The sequence below is a fragment of the Mauremys reevesii genome, linkage group 3 (assembly GCF_016161935.1).
Source record: "Mauremys reevesii isolate NIE-2019 linkage group 3, ASM1616193v1, whole genome shotgun sequence".
Lineage (NCBI taxonomy): Eukaryota > Metazoa > Chordata > Testudines > Geoemydidae > Mauremys > Mauremys reevesii.
In genome coordinates this window covers 135,432,574-135,450,424 of record NC_052625.1, presented here as the reverse complement: position 1 = coordinate 135,450,424, position 17,851 = coordinate 135,432,574, and the positions used below count along the sequence as shown (strand labels likewise).

Below are 17,851 nucleotides of genomic sequence, written 5' to 3'. Positions count from 1 at the left end.
GCTGACCACAAACCTTTGATGTAATTTGCATGCACTCCTTAAGGATAGCAAGGCATAATTATTTTTCAAGTTATGTATTTTTCAAGTCTGTCAAAATGCAGTTAGAGGCACTTGCCATTTAATTTTTCTTTTTTAAATGCTCTCAATGACAGTCTACGCAGCTTACAAATATTATCTATTCCACTGGTGTGGAAACTGAAGACAGTACAAGGACACAGCAAGAGAGTAAATTCTCTTTGAAAAAGTAGACAGAATACTTTTGAACACAACAAATGATACACAGCTTGGGAACCCTTCATAATTAAATAGGCTCCCACAAACTAGGATACATGCAGTAATACCCTTTCACTGACATGCTTACAAGCTGCATGCTACAGTGTCTTGCAACAGCGCCATCACATAAAACTCCTAAGGCAAGAAAAGTGCGAGAGCTTGGGGGGGGGGGGGGGGGAGGGAGAGAGAAGAAAAATCCTCAAATATCTGCCACCTGAAGGTACTGTTCAGCATTGGAAAATAAATAAAAATCACTCCCCTTCCCCCTGTCACACACACTAAAACAGTTCTGTATGTGGAGAAAATCGATGGTTAAACAAAAAAAGCCAAAATTGTGTAAATAATTTGTGTATTGGTATACCACAGTTATTGCATTTATCCATCGGCATCCAAAAACATCTGGGACAGCATCTTAAAGTAAACAATGTTCACAAGGCCATCTGGACAAAACTGCGGGCAAAAATTAAAGCATAAACATATGGAAAAGCAGATTTTTCTCTTCCCTTTAGCAGTACAGGATGACAAATGTCAAACCTAGATCTGTCTACGCTTCACTGTGCTATGCTTTGCAGCACCACCTGGCTCTCCTTGCACAGCCACCAAATATGGACAGCACTGCCACAGCAGACCATATCTGCAGGGCAAACTCAATAAAAGCATTTCACTTCATGGTTAAATGGCAGCTTCACACAAGTAGCAAGGTTCCATTTGCTAAGTCTCACATGTAAATAATTTAAGAAAAAAACAAAATCAAAACAACGATGACCAATTTTGTTATTAGACCTGAATGTAATTACAAAATACAGTAAACCAGAATTATAGATCTGACTGTCACGCTAGCTAGATAAAACTTAAAGATAAAAAATAGAACTAAATAAACAAAAGCTGTATACATTTTATCAGTGATTCCTAGGAACCTTCTTTCCTCCACAGAGATTATAAATATTGCTCCTGCCCCCTTCCCCCCTCCATCTTTAATAGATTTTCCCAAATGACATTTTCTAAGAAGAATAGGTATTTTTGTCTGGAAAAAGTCTAAACAGACACAGCTGTAAACTGGTCCCAGTTCAGACATTATTGCTTAACTAGTTCATTTGGTACAGTGACTTGTAAGCACATTTATACATCTACAGGATCTCTAATTCAAAAGGTACAGCATCTACTGATTCCATACGGGAAAGCCCTAAGTTCAGTGATAAATGGCAGTTGGGCCTTGGGCTGGTAAGGCTGAATATGTTTGGTGGGCATGTATAGAGCTGGTCAGCCAGCCACCAGCCAACTTAATAAGTGACCGTGGTAATAACTGCAATTGCTGATTGTTCTACAGACTTAAATTTCAGGGCTCTACTCAAAAAAATAACCCAAGGCTAGAAGCATGCTAGAGCCTAACCTTTAAAAAAAAAGGACGGTGCTTGTGTACAAAAACATTTTTATAGACTCTTTTTGATTCAATGTGGCGCATATTCAAATATTTTATCATTCCTCTTTCAGTAACAGAATGTGACTTTTGAATCCAATACAGACACAACAAAGGCTCTATAAAAAAAAGTTGCACTCTTCTATCAAAGCAGCTGTATGCTACTACAAACACATACCAGTATAGATTCACAGGTTCAAGGATTAAAAGAAAAAAACATCTTCCTTCTATAAAACCAAATCAACTCCCAAGAAGCAAAATTACAAAGGAGTTATGATAAAGAGAAGCTGTATGTAGAACTATTCATGCTGACTTTCAAACTACGGGAAACAGTCTAAAAATTAGTGATGGTGTAAATAGAGATTTTAAACAGAACAAGGTAATACATTTACATGGGACTCAAAACACTTCACAAAAATGTATCTTACATAAAAAAAAATTGCAGTGGGCACCAAGTAACAATAGTAGTTTGGCCAAAAGGTTGGGTTTTTTTGTTTGTTTTTTAAACTGACTGGGACTACTAAATACTACTGCAATACAAAAAAATAAAAGTTCCAATTCCCAGCTAACCAAATGAGAAATAATGCATTTCCCTGAGTGCAAAATAAATGTAAATAGAATAGTTAAAATATATGTTCCTAATTCTATTATACAACACTTTATTTAGAATTAATTATTTTGTGAACCTACACATCCATTCTGTTAGATTTGTATGTGGGGGAAGATATTTCAAAAATTCACAAACGCACTGTAAACTAATCATCCGCCTCTCTGAGCATAAACTGCTTATAGAGATCTTTTTGAAGACAAGTATCTAGCAGAGTTATTCCCATCTTGCTTCCAGTTCCTTGGCTTTAGTCCCATGATCAATAACAATGTGCATCATACAGTGCAATCCATTTGAACAGAATGAGCTTAATTGGGATATTGTCTATGGAACTGATTTAGGCAAACAGTATTGAACTGTAATGACTGCTACTTAGTCTGGGCAAAATTATTACCGTATATATTTGGCATAATGGGAACACATTTAGCCAATGTCAATTAAACTGTATTTAGCCAGGTGCTAAAATATGTATGAAATTCTAAATTGAGATCTTTAAAGGCAAAAGTTAAAGTACAAATTAATATTAAGAAAAAAATAAATTAAAATAAAAGTGAAGTACACTGAATTCTTTTTCTTTTATACAGAATATTATGTGCATCATATAAAGTATTTTTAGACCTTAAAAAAGAAAAAAAATCTCTTCGCTGAATTGGGACAATAGTCTTGTGCTATGTTGCTTTGGCACTGGGAGAGTTACTTAAGGATGTAGTATGTTAAGAAAGGTGTTTCAGCATTAAAGGTGATTTGCAAATGGGGATAAAAAGTGTTTGAATGTTAAAAAGCAGACTAGAACAAAGGAGAATGCAGAGTGTGAGGTGGATTTTCTTGTACTTTGTTTTTTATTTTTGTTTTATATCAGAAATATCAAGCCTCATCTACTGCAGGTCTGAGACCTGACTTTGCCACCTCGTTGAACAGAATTCACTATTCCATACCCATTAGTGTTGCACTGTTTGTGGGAGTTCATAAAGTCTTAGAACTTGGCCCTGCAAGGGGCTGAACACTGAAATCAATGAGAGCTATGAGTGTGCAGCACCTTGAAGAAATTGACTCTTAGGAAGGGTAGGAGAAAAAGTAGAGAGTTGGCGAGCTAATTTGGTAGTGCTTACAAATAAAGGGCCTGATCCTGAAATTCCTCCAGTGGCAGAACACTCACTGAAGTCAATAGGAGTTGGGAAGGTGAAGGGCTTAAGGACTGAGCCCAAAGTAACTAAAACCACATAATTCATAAAAACTGGAGATTTTAAGTTTAGTTTCTCTTTACAATTCAGTGGAACATTTAACAGGTTCACAATAAATCTTGTTAGCAAAAACTCCTCAATTCAGATTATGCACTGGGTTAAAAGTTACCAGTCCGAAGTTTAAACAACAATGCAACTCTGAAGTATGCAACTCTGATTTGCACAAGAAACTCTCTAGATTTATTGTAGGTTTTGTATCAATTTATTTTGATTGTATTTCAAATATGTGCAGTGTGTGCATGCTTCAGAAATATTTTTGTTGAAACAGAAATGTATCTGGGGATACAGATGGTATGCAAACAAAAACGTAAATGACAATCAATTTTTCCTTCAACTGGGGGATTAAACATCTTTGTTTATTTTTTCAATGTAACTTTTTTTAAAAAATTAAAAATGAGAGTTCCAGGAATATGCACCCTTATTCCAAGGTCAAGCCTTTTCTATTGAGTATATCTCTGGTACTTCAGCTGAAGGCCTTCATAGAAAAAGCAAGGTTAATAGATTTCCTTTCTTTTTTAGTAAATTCTCATCATGCTGCATTATGAAATGCTACTAAATCGCCTAGCGCTCCTTTTTTATTTTAAAAAAAGGAACTAAAACTAGTTTTCTCAATATTGTACAATCATGAAAACCTAACCCTTAGAAAAAAGAAATATTATCTTCTTAAATGGCTGCTAATTTTATGTTTTAAAAGCCTAATTTTTTCTTTCAGTGCTAAAATAATGCCAGGATTAGAGAAAGCAAACTAGAGTTTTATTTCTATGCATCTGCCAGAATATAATAAACTGAAAATTATGTCTGGTTCTTTCATAATTGTGCAGCTATTCAATCACTAATTTTGAGTTTCTACTATCAGACTATTTGTACTTTTGTTCACTACTAAATAGATGAGGGAGAAAGACTAGGGGGGGGGAGAGAGAGAGAGAGAATCAAAATAATTTTTCAGTGAGGCAAATTATTTTGTTATAGCAGCACTAGGAAAGAACAATTTGTCACTGAGTTGTCATCTTATTTTTCCCCCAAAAGTAAGCTGTTTTCTTAATTAACAGCATCTCTCAAGGAAAGGTCTGTATTTGTCAAACTGAATTTCAGGCCAACAACAGAGGAGTTTGGTTTTTTTTGGAAGTGTATCCTCTCTTATTTTGGTAAGGGGCACATTTAGTATTATTTTGCTTGTTAATTGTGTTTCTAAACATAAGGGCTTGTCTATACAGCCTCAACAAAGCACACTAGGAGGATGGGATTTGTAAAGCACTCTGACTGCCTGGTGTAAATCCTGCTGGCATTCTCTAAAGGATACCTGGTTCGTATTAACTTTTAGGTACCTTTTAGAGTGTGCCAGCAAGATCTAAACAGGACAAATACAGGTTAGACAAGTTTACAAATCAGCCCTCTCTAGCATGCTCTGCCAGAGCAGTGTAGGCAACCCCTAAATCATGGGTGGCCAAACTTACTGACCCTCCGAGCCGCATACAATAATCTTCAGAAGTTCAAGAGCTATAAGACACTCACAACCTGGCCTGCGGGGTGGCGCCTGCCATGGCACGCACCTGGCTGAAGCCCCAAGGCCTGCCCTCCCCCACCCCGTGTGGGGTTAAAGCCCCGAGACTCCCCTCCCTGCAGAGAAGCCCCGAGCCCACCACCCTGCCGCAGGGCAGAAGCCCAAGCTCCCTCCCTCCGTCTGGTAGACGGAGAATGAGGGGAGGGAGGAGTGGTTGGGGCTTTGTGAACAGCACTTTAACTGTAAAAGAGCTGCATGTGGCTTGCGAGCCACAGTTTGGCCACGCCTGCCCTAAATCAATACAACTGGTTAATCTGGCTCCTTAAATTTTGAATTATATGTACTACAAATTAGTTAAGAAAAAGCTACAATTTTTAATTCAGTGTAAAACACGGTCAACTCAAATATCCACCCACAAATGTTGAATAGGGTAATTATTCAGAATACTTATTTTTCCCTGGTACAATTTCACACAAATTACCAATCTCAGAAACGTATTGCTTTTCTAGCTATTACAGAAACTGTACTATAGCAATTATATCTATGAAAATACAAATCAAGTTCCCAGTTTTCACCTATTGTCAGCTGCTTCAGCAGAGCAGCACAGCTGAACAGCAAAAACCCATTCCACTACTTGGCCTCCCCAGCAGGGGTTGTGACTGCAAAGCCTGAGAACTAATACTAGCTCTTCTTCTTTCTCTTCAAAAACCACACTGGGAACAATCATCTGTGACAGATTTAACAAACTTTTTTTTAAATCAGTCTTCAAACATTTATATCTCTGCACTTCTATTAGGGGAAATATACATAATTTTCAAGACTGCAAAATAATTTCTTCTTCCCCAGAAATCAGACACTCAAATAGTAGCATCTCAGCATGGTTCCTGTGTAGTACACGTGCATTATGTTCCTGTGAAGTTCACAAGTGTGCCATCCTGACAATACTGCACCTGCCTTCCTGGGAAAACCATCATGGCCTGCTAACCTTTTCTACAAAACAAATTTCTGGGTGGTACTCCCTAGAAAGCAGTCTTGCTTTATTCTTCCATCTTGTGCCCAACATGACCTCTTAACCAAACAGACTTAAAAAAAATAAAATAAAGACATTGCTGGGTACAGCAAACCATAGGATCAGATGCGAAAACCACACAGCTGCAAGCATTCTTTTGGGAACCAAGCATTGGAGTTCATCTCAATCGCTTAATGTAATTACAAAAGTCAGTCATGTAGTAGTAATGTAATTTGCACATTTCTGCAGCTGAAGTGAAGTTCAATCTTTATGAGAGACTGAGTAAAAGGCAGGGGTCCTGCTGCCACACTATTCCACCACATTAGTACCAAATGACAAGCATTTTGCTTTTGTTTATCCTCCAAGATGCATTAATTAGGAAATCTATACAACCCACCCTCTCTTTCCAGTTTTAAAATGTTTTACTTTATCTTTATATGGATTCTTGATTATCAAGAACTTGACAAGTATAATAGCCAACATCTAATATTCATGTGCATACTGTATTTGTACAGAGGCTTGCACATATTTGTATGCTATGAAGTGCCATGCCAATCAGTTGTCAGAGAACAAAACATACAGATATTAGACTGTACATTTTATTATAGATGCCACAATTTCTGCAATGAAAAATAAGTAGCAATTTTCCCACTTCAGTATGCTTACTCACAGATCAGAAGAAATGGGGGAGTAAGGGGAGAAAATACAACAAAGCACAAGATTTATTTTAAAATATTTAATAGCAGGTTATTGGTAGCAAGTATTGCAAGCTGGTAGTCAATACTTTCAGATTTATCATTTAAAAAAAAAATCACATTTACTAGGATTTTTCTTAACCTCATTACCTGACCATTACAAAAATCAAAATCTTCTATACTGTATTAAAAAATCAAAAGGGAAAAAGAAACAATCAACTGAACTATGAAATAAGCATTTAAATGAAATTAAGAATTATGGTGAAAATTACTATTTAACAAGAAATAAAGGCCTCAGATCTATCGACAAAAGACAAGAAGATTCAAATTCATATATTTAATTCAGACCATTATATTTTATCCCCTTTTCTGTTTGTACACTAATGTGAGTTAAGTTTGAGTCTCAGTCAAGATTTTCGGTATGTCGTCTGTTTTTTCTATCCTCCAAGATCTAATAAGGGTCCAAGTTAAATTCTTTCAGTGGAAAAACAATTTTTTTTAACTTTGAATTTAATAAATCATTTAGAGAAGAGCAATCGCTGTAACTAAATTTATCGAACTGTAACAAGACAGACAGTCAACTTTGTTCAGAAGTGTCCCCTCTCACCAGTATTTATCAATAGTTCAACAATTCCCAGACTCTTCTGGCAGCTGTACCAATTCACCAGACTAAGACCTCAGCTCTACCAGTCAGAATCCTCTTCTCTTCCTCTGTAGCCTGTGATCTCTTTTCCTTGCTTCTTTAGTGATAAAGATACAACCTTTGAGATCTATGTAAGTGTTGCAGGCACTGGCCCTGATCTGAACCACTTAAGCATGGGATTGAGTGCTTTGTTGAACAAGGGTCAGAAAGCTGGTCACTGTACAGGATCCAGCCTTCTGCATTCAGCTTTCTGGTTCTTCAAGCTCCAAATCCTGCACACACTTAAATACATTTGACTTTAAGCATGTGAATAATTGCACTGAAGTCAATGCAACAACTCACATACTCAAAAGTTGTGCATAACTGTTTGTGGGATTAGGTCTAATTTTGCACTCACAATTACATGGACATAGACAACTGGGGACTTCCGGGAGAAGGAGAGGGGGGGGGGGCTTTAGCCCACAGGCCTCTCCCCAGAAAACTTTTAGGGCTTGGCTACACTTGCAAGTTGCAGCGCTGGTAGAGGCTTTCCAGCGCTGCAATTACACCCCGTCCACACCTGCAGGGCACAACCAGCGCTGCAACTCCCTGGCTGCAGCGCTGGCTGTACACCTGGCCAGGTTGGGGTGTAGCGATTGCAGCGCTGGTGATCCAGCGCTGCTCATCAAGTGTGGACACACACCAGCGCTTTTATTGGCCTCCGGGGAATAAGGAGATATCCCAGAATGCTTTTAACTAAAATTACTCCCTTTGTTTTGTTATGCAGCCTCTCTTTGTTTTGTTGTGAACCTCCGGAGCGAGCTCCGTTTCTACCGGAGCTGCTAATCAGCTCCTGTTTGCTGTGATCAATCTGTGAACAATCAAATGAGATCCTCCTCCCTGTTGTGAACAGCTCTGTGGAGCTCCTCCGTTGCCGCTGCTGCTATCTAAACAAACATAGCTCCTGTTTGCTGTGATCATCTGTACCTGGCTGTAAACAATCAAATGAGAGGCAGGCAGGGAAACAGCGGGGAGTCATGCAGGCTGTTTGCAATTAAGGGCTTGGCTACACTTACAAGTTGCAGCGCTGGTGGAGGCTTTCCAGCGCTGCAATTAACACCCCGTCCACACTTGCAGGGCACAACCAGCGCTGCAACTCCCTGGTTGCAGCGCTGGCTGAAAACCCATCCGGGTTGGGGTATAAGAGTGCAGCGCTGGTGACACCAGCGCTGCTCAGCAGGTGTGGACACTCACCAGCGCTTTACCTGTCCTCCAGGGAATAAGGAGCTATCCCAGAATTCCTGTTCAGCCACTCTGCACATCAGTTTGCACTCTACTGCTCTTGCCTCAGGTGACCCGCCCTTTAAATGCCCCGGGAAATTTAAAAATCTCCTTCCTGTTTGCTGCAGCCAGGTGTGGAGTGCAATCAGTTAATCAGTTACAGGTTACAGGTAACCATGCCTCCACCCCAGCATGGAGCACAGGTGAATTGCAGGACCTCATCAGTGTTTGGGGTGAGGCGTCTGTTCAACAGCTGCGCTCCGGCCGTAGGAATTACGATATCTTTGAGCAGATATCAAGGGACATGCTGGATAGGGGCCATCAACGGGACGCACTACAATGCAGGGTGAAAGTTAAAGAGCTGCGGAGTGCCTATTACAAAGCCCGAGAGAATCGCAGATCCGGATCCGCCCCCACGACCTGCCTGGTTTACGTGGAGATGGACAACATACGTGGGGGTGACCCCACTGCCAATCCCAGGGTAACGATGGACACTTATGAGCGGGCTGGGGGACCGGAGGCGGAGGAGGCTGCGGGGAGAGGAAACCGCGAGTGAAGCTCCTGGGATGGGGAAGAAACCGCAGATTCCTGGAGGCATGCAGCCAGGAGCTCTTCTCAAGCCAGGAGGAAAGTACCCAATCGCAGCAGCAGCCAGCAGTTGCAGAAGGACAGTCAGAGGAGCGGTGTACCGTAAGCGGCTGTTATTGTCTGGGTGGAAATGTTTCTGGAGCGGAAGGGGGGTTATGGATGCATGCATGGCAGCGTCTAGATGTGGAATAGCCCGTTGATGTGGTCTATCACGTCGCGGTAATCTGCTTCAGTTATCTCAGCAAAAGCTTCATCCAGAGCGTGGGCAATATGCCTGCGCAGGTTTATAGGCAGAGCCACTGTGTCCCTTGTCCCAGTGACGGTGACGCGTCCGCGCCACTCTTCGGCCAGGGGGGGGGGGACCATTTCTGAACACAGGCACGCCGCATAGGGTCCCGGGCGGAATCCACATTGCTCTAAAAGAGCCCCCCGCTGTTCCCTAGTGACTGCAGTAGGGAAACATCTTCCAGGATTAAGTCCTGTGAAAAATGTTGGGAGACTCTTTAGTGAAGAGATAGGGAGATAAGATCACCCCTGCATCTGCATCTTCACTCAACCACTCTAGCGCTCCAGATTACCCAAGCAACCAGCTCCTCTCACTCAAGCCCCACTCCTCACTCACCATTTCGTGGCTTCTGTTGTGTTTTCCTTTTGGGATAAAGAATGCAAGTGAGAACTTGCAAGTGAGAACTCCCTCAGTGTAACAATTCATGTCTGGAGATAGTGGATACAATGCTGCCCGTGTTAAATGTTGTCATTTCTGTGTGTACAGTGACCTTGACTGGACTGCCCAGATGTTCAACATCACAGAGGCTTCAAAATTTGAGAAAAATACCCGAAAGAGCAAAGAGGACATGCTGAAAACTGTTCTTCAGCACTCTGCTACAGAGAGAAAAGAATTGAAGGAGTGGCGAGAGAAAGAAAGCAGGACCCGCAAGAGAAATGCAGTGGCCAAGAGGAAAAGCACGGAGCGGCTGCTAAGCATCCTGGAGCGCCAAGCGGAGTCTATAGAGTCACTCGTTGCCATGCAAGCAGAGCACTACCGTGCTACTCCCCCACCCGCCCCGTCCTTTGTGCCTTGTGCCCCAATGTCAGCTCCAACCACCTTTCCCCAGCATCCAGGCTCTTACCTCCACCAGCTGCCTCCAACACCTGCCCAACCAGCCCTGATACCTACCACCACCCTTACCCTCTGCATTCAACCCCATCACCATGCAGTATATGCACCCTGAAGTGCAGGATTCATTAAACAGCAATCCAGACATGGCATATGCAAACTTGTGACTGTACAGTTCACCAACCCACACCCTTGCCCTCTTGTGTTAATGAAATGTTGTGTGTCTGTCTGTCTGTCAAGGAAGTTTTTTTCTTTTCAATAAAACAATTCTTGGCTTTGAAAACAGTCTTTATTATAGCAGATAGTGAAAGACACCTTAGCCCAGTAAAGAAAGAGGCACTGCAAATCATATTATTATTATGGATAATAGAATAACAGTGTAAGCAGTGCAATTCACTCCCATGCAAGGCAGCAAACATTACTGTTGGCTTTCAGCCTCAAATTCTTCCCTCAAGGCATCCCTAATCCTTGAAGCCCTGTGCTGGGCCTCTCTATTAGCCCTGCTCTCTGGCTGTGCATATTCAGCCTCCAGGACTTGAACCTCGGTGGTCCATGCCTCACTGAATGTTTCACCCTTCCCTTCACAAATATTATGGAGGGTACAGCAAGCGCTTATAACCGCTGGATGCTGCTTTCCCAAGTCTAGCTTCCCATACAAACATCTCCAGCGAGCCTTTAAACGCCCAAAAGCACACTCCACAGTCATTCTGCACCGGCTCAGCCTGTAGTTGAACCGGTCCTTGCTCCTGTCAAGCTTCCCTGTATAGGGTTTCATGAGCCAAGGCAGTAACGGGTATGCGGGGTCTCCAAGGATCACAGTGGGCATTTCGACATCCCCTACTGTGATCTTCCTGTCTGGGAAAAAAGTCCCTGCCTGCATCTTCCTGAACAGGCCACTGTTCCGAAGATGCGTGCATCATGCACCTTTCAGGCCAGCCTGTGTAAATGTCAATGAAACGCCCGCGGTGATCCACAAGCGCCTGGAGAACCATAGAGAAATACCCCTTACGATTAACGTACTCTGATGCCAGGTGGGGGCCAGAATAGGAATATTCCATCTATCGCCCCTCCACAGTTAGGGAAACCCATTTGTGCAAAGCCATCCACAATGTCCTGCACGCTCCCCAGAGTCACGGTCTTTCTTAGCAGGATGCGATTAATTGCCTTGCAAACTTGCATCAAAACGATTCCCACGGTCGACTTTCCCACACCAAACTGGTTCCCGACCGACCGGTAGCTGTCTGGATTTGCCATCTTCCAGATTGCAATAGCCACCCGCTTTTCCACCGTCAGGGCAGCTCTCAATCTTGTGTCCTTGCGCGCAGAGTGGGGCGAGCTCAGCACACAGTCCCATGAAAGTGGCTTTTCTCATACGAAAGTTCTGCAGCCACTGCTCGCCATCCCAGACTTCCATGACGATGTGATCCCACCACTCAGTGCTTGTTTCCCGAGCCCAAGCGGCGTTCAACGGTGCTGAGCATTTCCGTGAATGCCGCAAGCACTCTAGTGTCACACGCGCAGACAAATCCATATTGATATCATCGCCGGACTCCTCACTGTCACTTTGGAGCTGAAGGAATAGCTCGACTGCCAAACGTGTTGTGCTGGTGACACTCATCAGCAGAGTCCTCAGCAGATCGGGCTCCATTTGCCACAGAAATCGCGATTCACAGAGAGTAACAGAAAGACACTCACAATGGCGCCAAACGCTGCCGGAATGAATGCTGGGATGTGAAGCGATGCACCACGGGGCGCTGGCAAACAGGAAGCGGAATGACCCGCACACTTCCTTCCCTTCCCACAATACTCAGCGCCAAAAAGGTGTTCTGTGGGATAGCTGCCCACAATGCACCTCTCAATACAGCGCTGGAAAGTGCAAGTGTGGCCACACTGCAGCGCTGGTAGCTGTCAGTGTGGCCACACTCCAGCGCTGGCCCTTACACAGCTGCATGAGCAGCGCTGTAACTCCCAGCGCTGCAACTTGTAAGTGTAGCCAAGCCCTAAGAGTTAAGACTAAGGGGTCAGAAAAATGTTCTGATTTTTCAAGTCAGGAAGCTAAACACACAGTGTTGGCTCCAAAAATCCCCTCTCTCTTTCCCCCCGCTCCCTGTCACACTAGACCCCACTCCACCCCCCTCTTTTGAAAAGCACGTTGTGGCCACTTGAATGCTGGGATAGTTGCCCATAATGCATCACTCCCAACAGCGCTGGAAATGCTGCAAATGTGGCCACACACCAGCGCTGGTAGCTGTGAGTGTGGCCACACACCAGCGCTGCTCCTACACAGCTGGATGACCAGCGCTGCAAACTACCAGCGCTGCAAACCGTAAGTGTAGCCAAGCCCTTAGTGACTCCGTTGATAAAGGAAAGACTGAGTTTGGAACAGAAGCTAGCTTATCTCACTTTATTAACAGTGGGCAAATTTAGTTCTGGTACTAAACTGCTAATTGAAGTGATAGTCAACTGTTATTATTTTATTATGTTTTAACTTTAGCCCCCACTCCCAAATAAAAAAATAAAAATTGTCTATGGCCCTGAATTAAACTAGAGGAACTCAAAAATCCAGCAACACATCAGACAGTGCAAAGACGTTACTTAGTGCAGCACCAGTTGCACTATACATAAGCTAGAATGAATGAGACGGCAGCAGCAACATACTGAAGCTCACCAAAAAGCTGAGCTTAAAACATCACTGATTTTAAATTTAATTCTCTATAATTCAGTATTTTGTGACATTACTCCTTCATTCAGAAAATGTCTTCACAAACATGTTCATCTGAGTTAAATCTTAAAGAGTTTTCTGTCTTTTTGGTATCTCACTTTTAACGCCTGCATTCTCAGACAGTGTTAATAAAATTTGATTTTCTAACTCTTGGATTAAATAAATAGGGCATACTCAATGTGCTTCTATTAAACAAAAAAACACCCACAAATAAAATGCTGTTCCTTTGCATGAGCATCGGGCCCAACATGACTTGACAATGATTAAGATTAAAGATTAAGCTGGCTGGTAATTTTGGGTGTCCCATTTTCAGAAAGTGATAAGCAAAAATCAAGACACCTTAAAAGCATCTCAAATTGGCACCTAAAATTTGAGGCATCCAAAATCATTATGCACTTCTGAAAATCTTAGCCAGAATCTTTTTTATTTTTTGTAAAAACAAGCTTTTATTAATCAAATTTAAATATTTTACATTCAATTATTTGAAACAATTACCACAGTATTTAAGTACTGTAGTTGCAAATGGAAATATCACAGCCTTTTACTTGTGCATGAGAACCAGACATTAAAAATAGGACTATAAAGGAAAGTGAAATTGAATATAGTATTTTCATTGTCCAAAATGAGAGAAACACGTACAGTAAAAACAGCATAATGAAGAAATATTTTTAAAACACAATATGCCATTATTTGTAACTGCAGATTTTTTTAAATATGACAACTTGAAAGGGTCTCATTGTGAGATGATCACCTGGAAAACAATTTCCATTAAAACTAACAAGAGTTATGCACATGCACTGAGGGGCATATAAAGACCTACCCATAAGGCTATACAACTCTGATCCTATCCCTAACCAGCTGATGCAACTATTCCCTTCTGGGAATGTGCAATCAAAAGTCTTTTCCAAGTCCGTCTCCCTTTGCCCCAGTTACGTCTAAACAATATGAAATCTGCCCAGTCCCAGTAAAGCTTTGGGTCTGAAATGCTGCAGCAAGACTTGTGTCAGTGCTTATATCACCCATCTCAATCTTCAAAAGCGCAAAGGTGAGCAGCAAGTATACCTAATTATCTCCAATATATAGGTACAAGAAGAAAGACACATTAGTTGATGCTTTACGAGCCTGATACCACTAAAACTTACTACTACAAATAGTACTAAACTGTGCAATTAATTTCATAAAGTGATTGAGAGCACTACGCCCAGCAATAAGCTTTAAAGAACTGCTGTGCAAACGTCATCAATAAAAGTAGTAAGCAACTGTGCAGTTTAAAAACGTGACTGTTACAAAAACTCAACCAATTATTATTTTTTAAAATGCAGTTTGTATGTGTGAATATAAATGAGATAATGAATGGTTTATCATCAAGTACTTGCCTTTACCTCTGGGGACCTAAGGAAGGTTTTATCATCTACCATAAACTGATATAATAAAATACAGATGCAGAAGGTGAAATTCTAGGAGAATTATGTTACAGTGCCCAACATAGCTAGGTCAGTCAGGCATGTGTGAAAACCACACCCTCTTAGTGACATAGTTGTGCTGACAAACCACCCCCTCCCCTCCCACCCCTCGTGTAGACGCAGCTTTGCCAATGGCGTAGCTAATGTTATTTGGGGAGATTGTGTTCTGACACACAGAAAAACTCCTTCTGTCAGCGTCTGCTGCATCGACACTAAGGGGCTAGCCCAGCATAGGCTCTGCAATGTAGACATTGCCTATATTAAATTGAATTTTTATTACAGATTTCATGCTATGATTTAACACACATACTTAGGACTTATTTAAGCTTAGTACCAATGTGGACACGAGAACAAATGGATATAAACTGGACACTAGGAAGTTTAGACTTGAAATTAGACAAGGTTTCTAACCATTAGAGGAGTGAAGTTCTGGAACAGCCTTCCAAGGGGAGTAGTGGGGGCAAAAAACATATCTGGCTTCAAGACTAAGCTTGATAAGTTTATGGAGGGGATGGTACGATGGGATACCCTAATTTTGGCAATTAATTGATCTTTGATTATTAGCAGGTAAATAGGCCCAATGGTCTGTGATGGGATGTTAGATGGGGTGGGATCTGAGTTACTACAGAGAATTCTTTCCTGGGTGCTGGCTGGTGAGTCTTGCCCACATGCTCAGGGTTTAATTGATCGCCATATTTGGGGTCGGGAAGGAATTTTCCTCCAGGGAAGATTGGCAGAGGCCCTGGAGGTTTTTCGCCTTCCTCTGCAGCATGGGGCCCGGGTCACTTGCTGGAGGATTCTCTGCACTTTGAGGTCTTTCAACCTCGATTTGAGGACTTCAATAACTCAGACATAGGTTAGGGGGTTGTTACAGGAGTGGGTGGGTGAGATTCTATGGCCTGTGTTGTGCAGGAGGTCAGACTAGTTGACCATAATGGGCCCTTCTGACCTTAAGTCTATGAATCTATATTTGTTCAAGTACCACAATAGAAGGCAGTGTTTCTGGAAACAACTGTGATAAACATTTGTATCAATACCATCCATAGTTTTTGGAAACAGAGAGACATGTAATTAGGTGCATTAAATAAAATTGTTACTTACTTGGTTCAGTCCTAGAAACATGTTTCTGAAGAAAGTCAACTATCTGAGCCAAAACCTTCTTGTTGCAGTGTGTTGACAGCTCTTCATCACATTCATAACACCTAAACAATACACAAAATTTAAACAAAAAGAGAAATAGATTGGAATTCAGGAGATCCAGGTTCACTTCCCAGATCTGACAGACTTCCTGTGTGCTTGGGCAAGTCAGTTAGGGCCACATCCACAAAGGGACTTAAGCACCTAATTTTCAGCTTTAGGAACCACTGACATCCACAAAACCCCTGTATGGCTGCCACCAAACCACGTAGGTGTCTAAACTCACTTGGTGCCTAAATTTTCTCTGTAAAAAGTACCTTAGGTGCCTACGTTTCTGCACCTGCGCATACTCAATGCCGTTTTGCTGTAGGCATCCAGATGCCTAAGTTCCACCACTATCCACAAACCAGGAAAAGATAAGCATTCCTCTGCCTATCTTGTCTATGTGGACTGATCCATTAGGTGTCCATAGGGTTCCCCTGCTTCTCAGGCAAATGCCCTACCCACTGGACTATAGTTCTGATATGGATCTCTCTCAATTTCTTTTATTTAATTCAAGTAGAACAGAATCAACAAATGAGTAATTAAATATTGATTGGACATAAATAATTAAAATAAATCATGCAAATAAATACTAAGGGTTTTACATTTTTACAAACAATATATATGTTACACATACAGTATACAAAAAAAAGATAGTTTGCAAAAGAAGGATTAGCAAATCGAAAAAACTCAGTACAGACTGACTTTTACCTTGTTTTTCTGTCCAAACTTAAAAAATGAAGGAAAAAAACTAATAATTTTGGGTTCATTTTACCTTCTTTAAAAATTCTACCATGGTGAACTGCTCATGCAAAACTCCGTTACTAGTAGCTTTATACTTAAACTTAAGGAAGAAAAAATGTTCTTGATTTTTTAATTTGAAAAGGCTGTATTCATAAATCTTAGGTCAGAGGTTTTCATTTTTTCCATTATGTGAACCACACTGTCGTGGAAAATTGTCTAATGCACTATTTTCCTCTCCCTCTCATTTGTGACCACATAACATACATGGGACAGCCAAAGCAATTATTGTAGACAATTTATATATGAAATTAATTTATTCTTTGTTTCTTTTAATTTTATCTTTTTTTACAGTGCAAATATTTTAACAACAAATTATAAAGTGAGCATTCTACACTTTGTATTCTACATTGTAATTGAAATCAATATATTTGAAAATGTAGAAAATTATCCAAAATATTTATAATAAATTTAAATTGGTATTCGATTCTTGTTTAATAGTGCAATTAAAACTGCGATTAATCATGATTAATTTTTTTAATCGACTTAATTTGTTTTGAGTTAATTGCTTGAGTTAACTGTGATTCATTGACAGCCCCAGTAGAAACATTATTGAACTAAGCTTGAGCCATTCTGTGCTGAAGATGTGAGCAGAGGACAGACGGAAAAGGGGCACTAAGGCTTACTGCCTACTAGGAAGTGGTCCTTTTTTCAGTAGTTTGTGGGAAGCCATGAAGGAGACAAAGGAAGTGGGATAGGTCTCATTCATGTGAGCAGCAAGACGAGTGGAGGTTATTTAGCTTTTGACAAAGACAGCACTTTAAGTTAAAAGTAGGGCTGTCAAGCGATTAAAAAAATTAATTGCACTGCTAAACAATACTAGAATACCATTTTTAAAAATATTTTTGGGTCTTTTCTACATTTTTAAATATATTGATTTCAATTACAACACAGAAAACACAGTGGACAGTGCTCACTTTATATTTATTTTTTATTACAAGTATTTGCACTGTAAAAAAAACCAGAATTTTTCAATTCGCCTAATACAAGTATTGTAGTGCAATCTCTTTATCATGAAAGTTGAACTTACAAATGTAGACTTACGTACAAAAAAACCCGCCTTCAAGCATAAAACAATGTAAAATTTTAGAGCCTGCAAGTCCTACTTCTTGTTCAGCCAATCGCTCAGACAAACAAGTTTGTTTACAGTTGCAAGAGATAATGCTGCCTGCCTCTTGTTTACAATGTCATCTGAAAGTGAGAACAGGTGTTCGCATGGCACTCTTGTAGCCAGCGTCACAAGATAATTTATATGCCAGATGCGCTAAAGATTCATTTGTCTCTTCATGCTTCAACCACTATTCCAGGGGACATTCATCCATGCTGATGACGGGT

At 41.0% G+C, this 17,851-nt stretch overlaps 1 protein-coding gene across 7 annotated transcripts in view; it reads right to left on the bottom strand.

Annotated features, from left to right (window-relative positions):
* USP45 (ubiquitin specific peptidase 45) overlaps nucleotides 1-17,851 on the bottom strand; it is a 104,407-nt gene that overhangs the window by 63,588 nt on the left and 22,968 nt on the right. For all 7 annotated transcript variants that reach the window (XR_005597155.1, XM_039532918.1, XM_039532917.1 and 4 more), the window contains one exon: nucleotides 15,638-15,738. Coding sequence is in view for 6 of the 7 variants with exons in the window: in XM_039532918.1 (XP_039388852.1) it covers nucleotides 15,638-15,738 (101 nt within the window). In the remaining variant the exon portion in view is untranslated. The remainder of the gene's footprint in view (nucleotides 1-15,637; nucleotides 15,739-17,851) is intronic.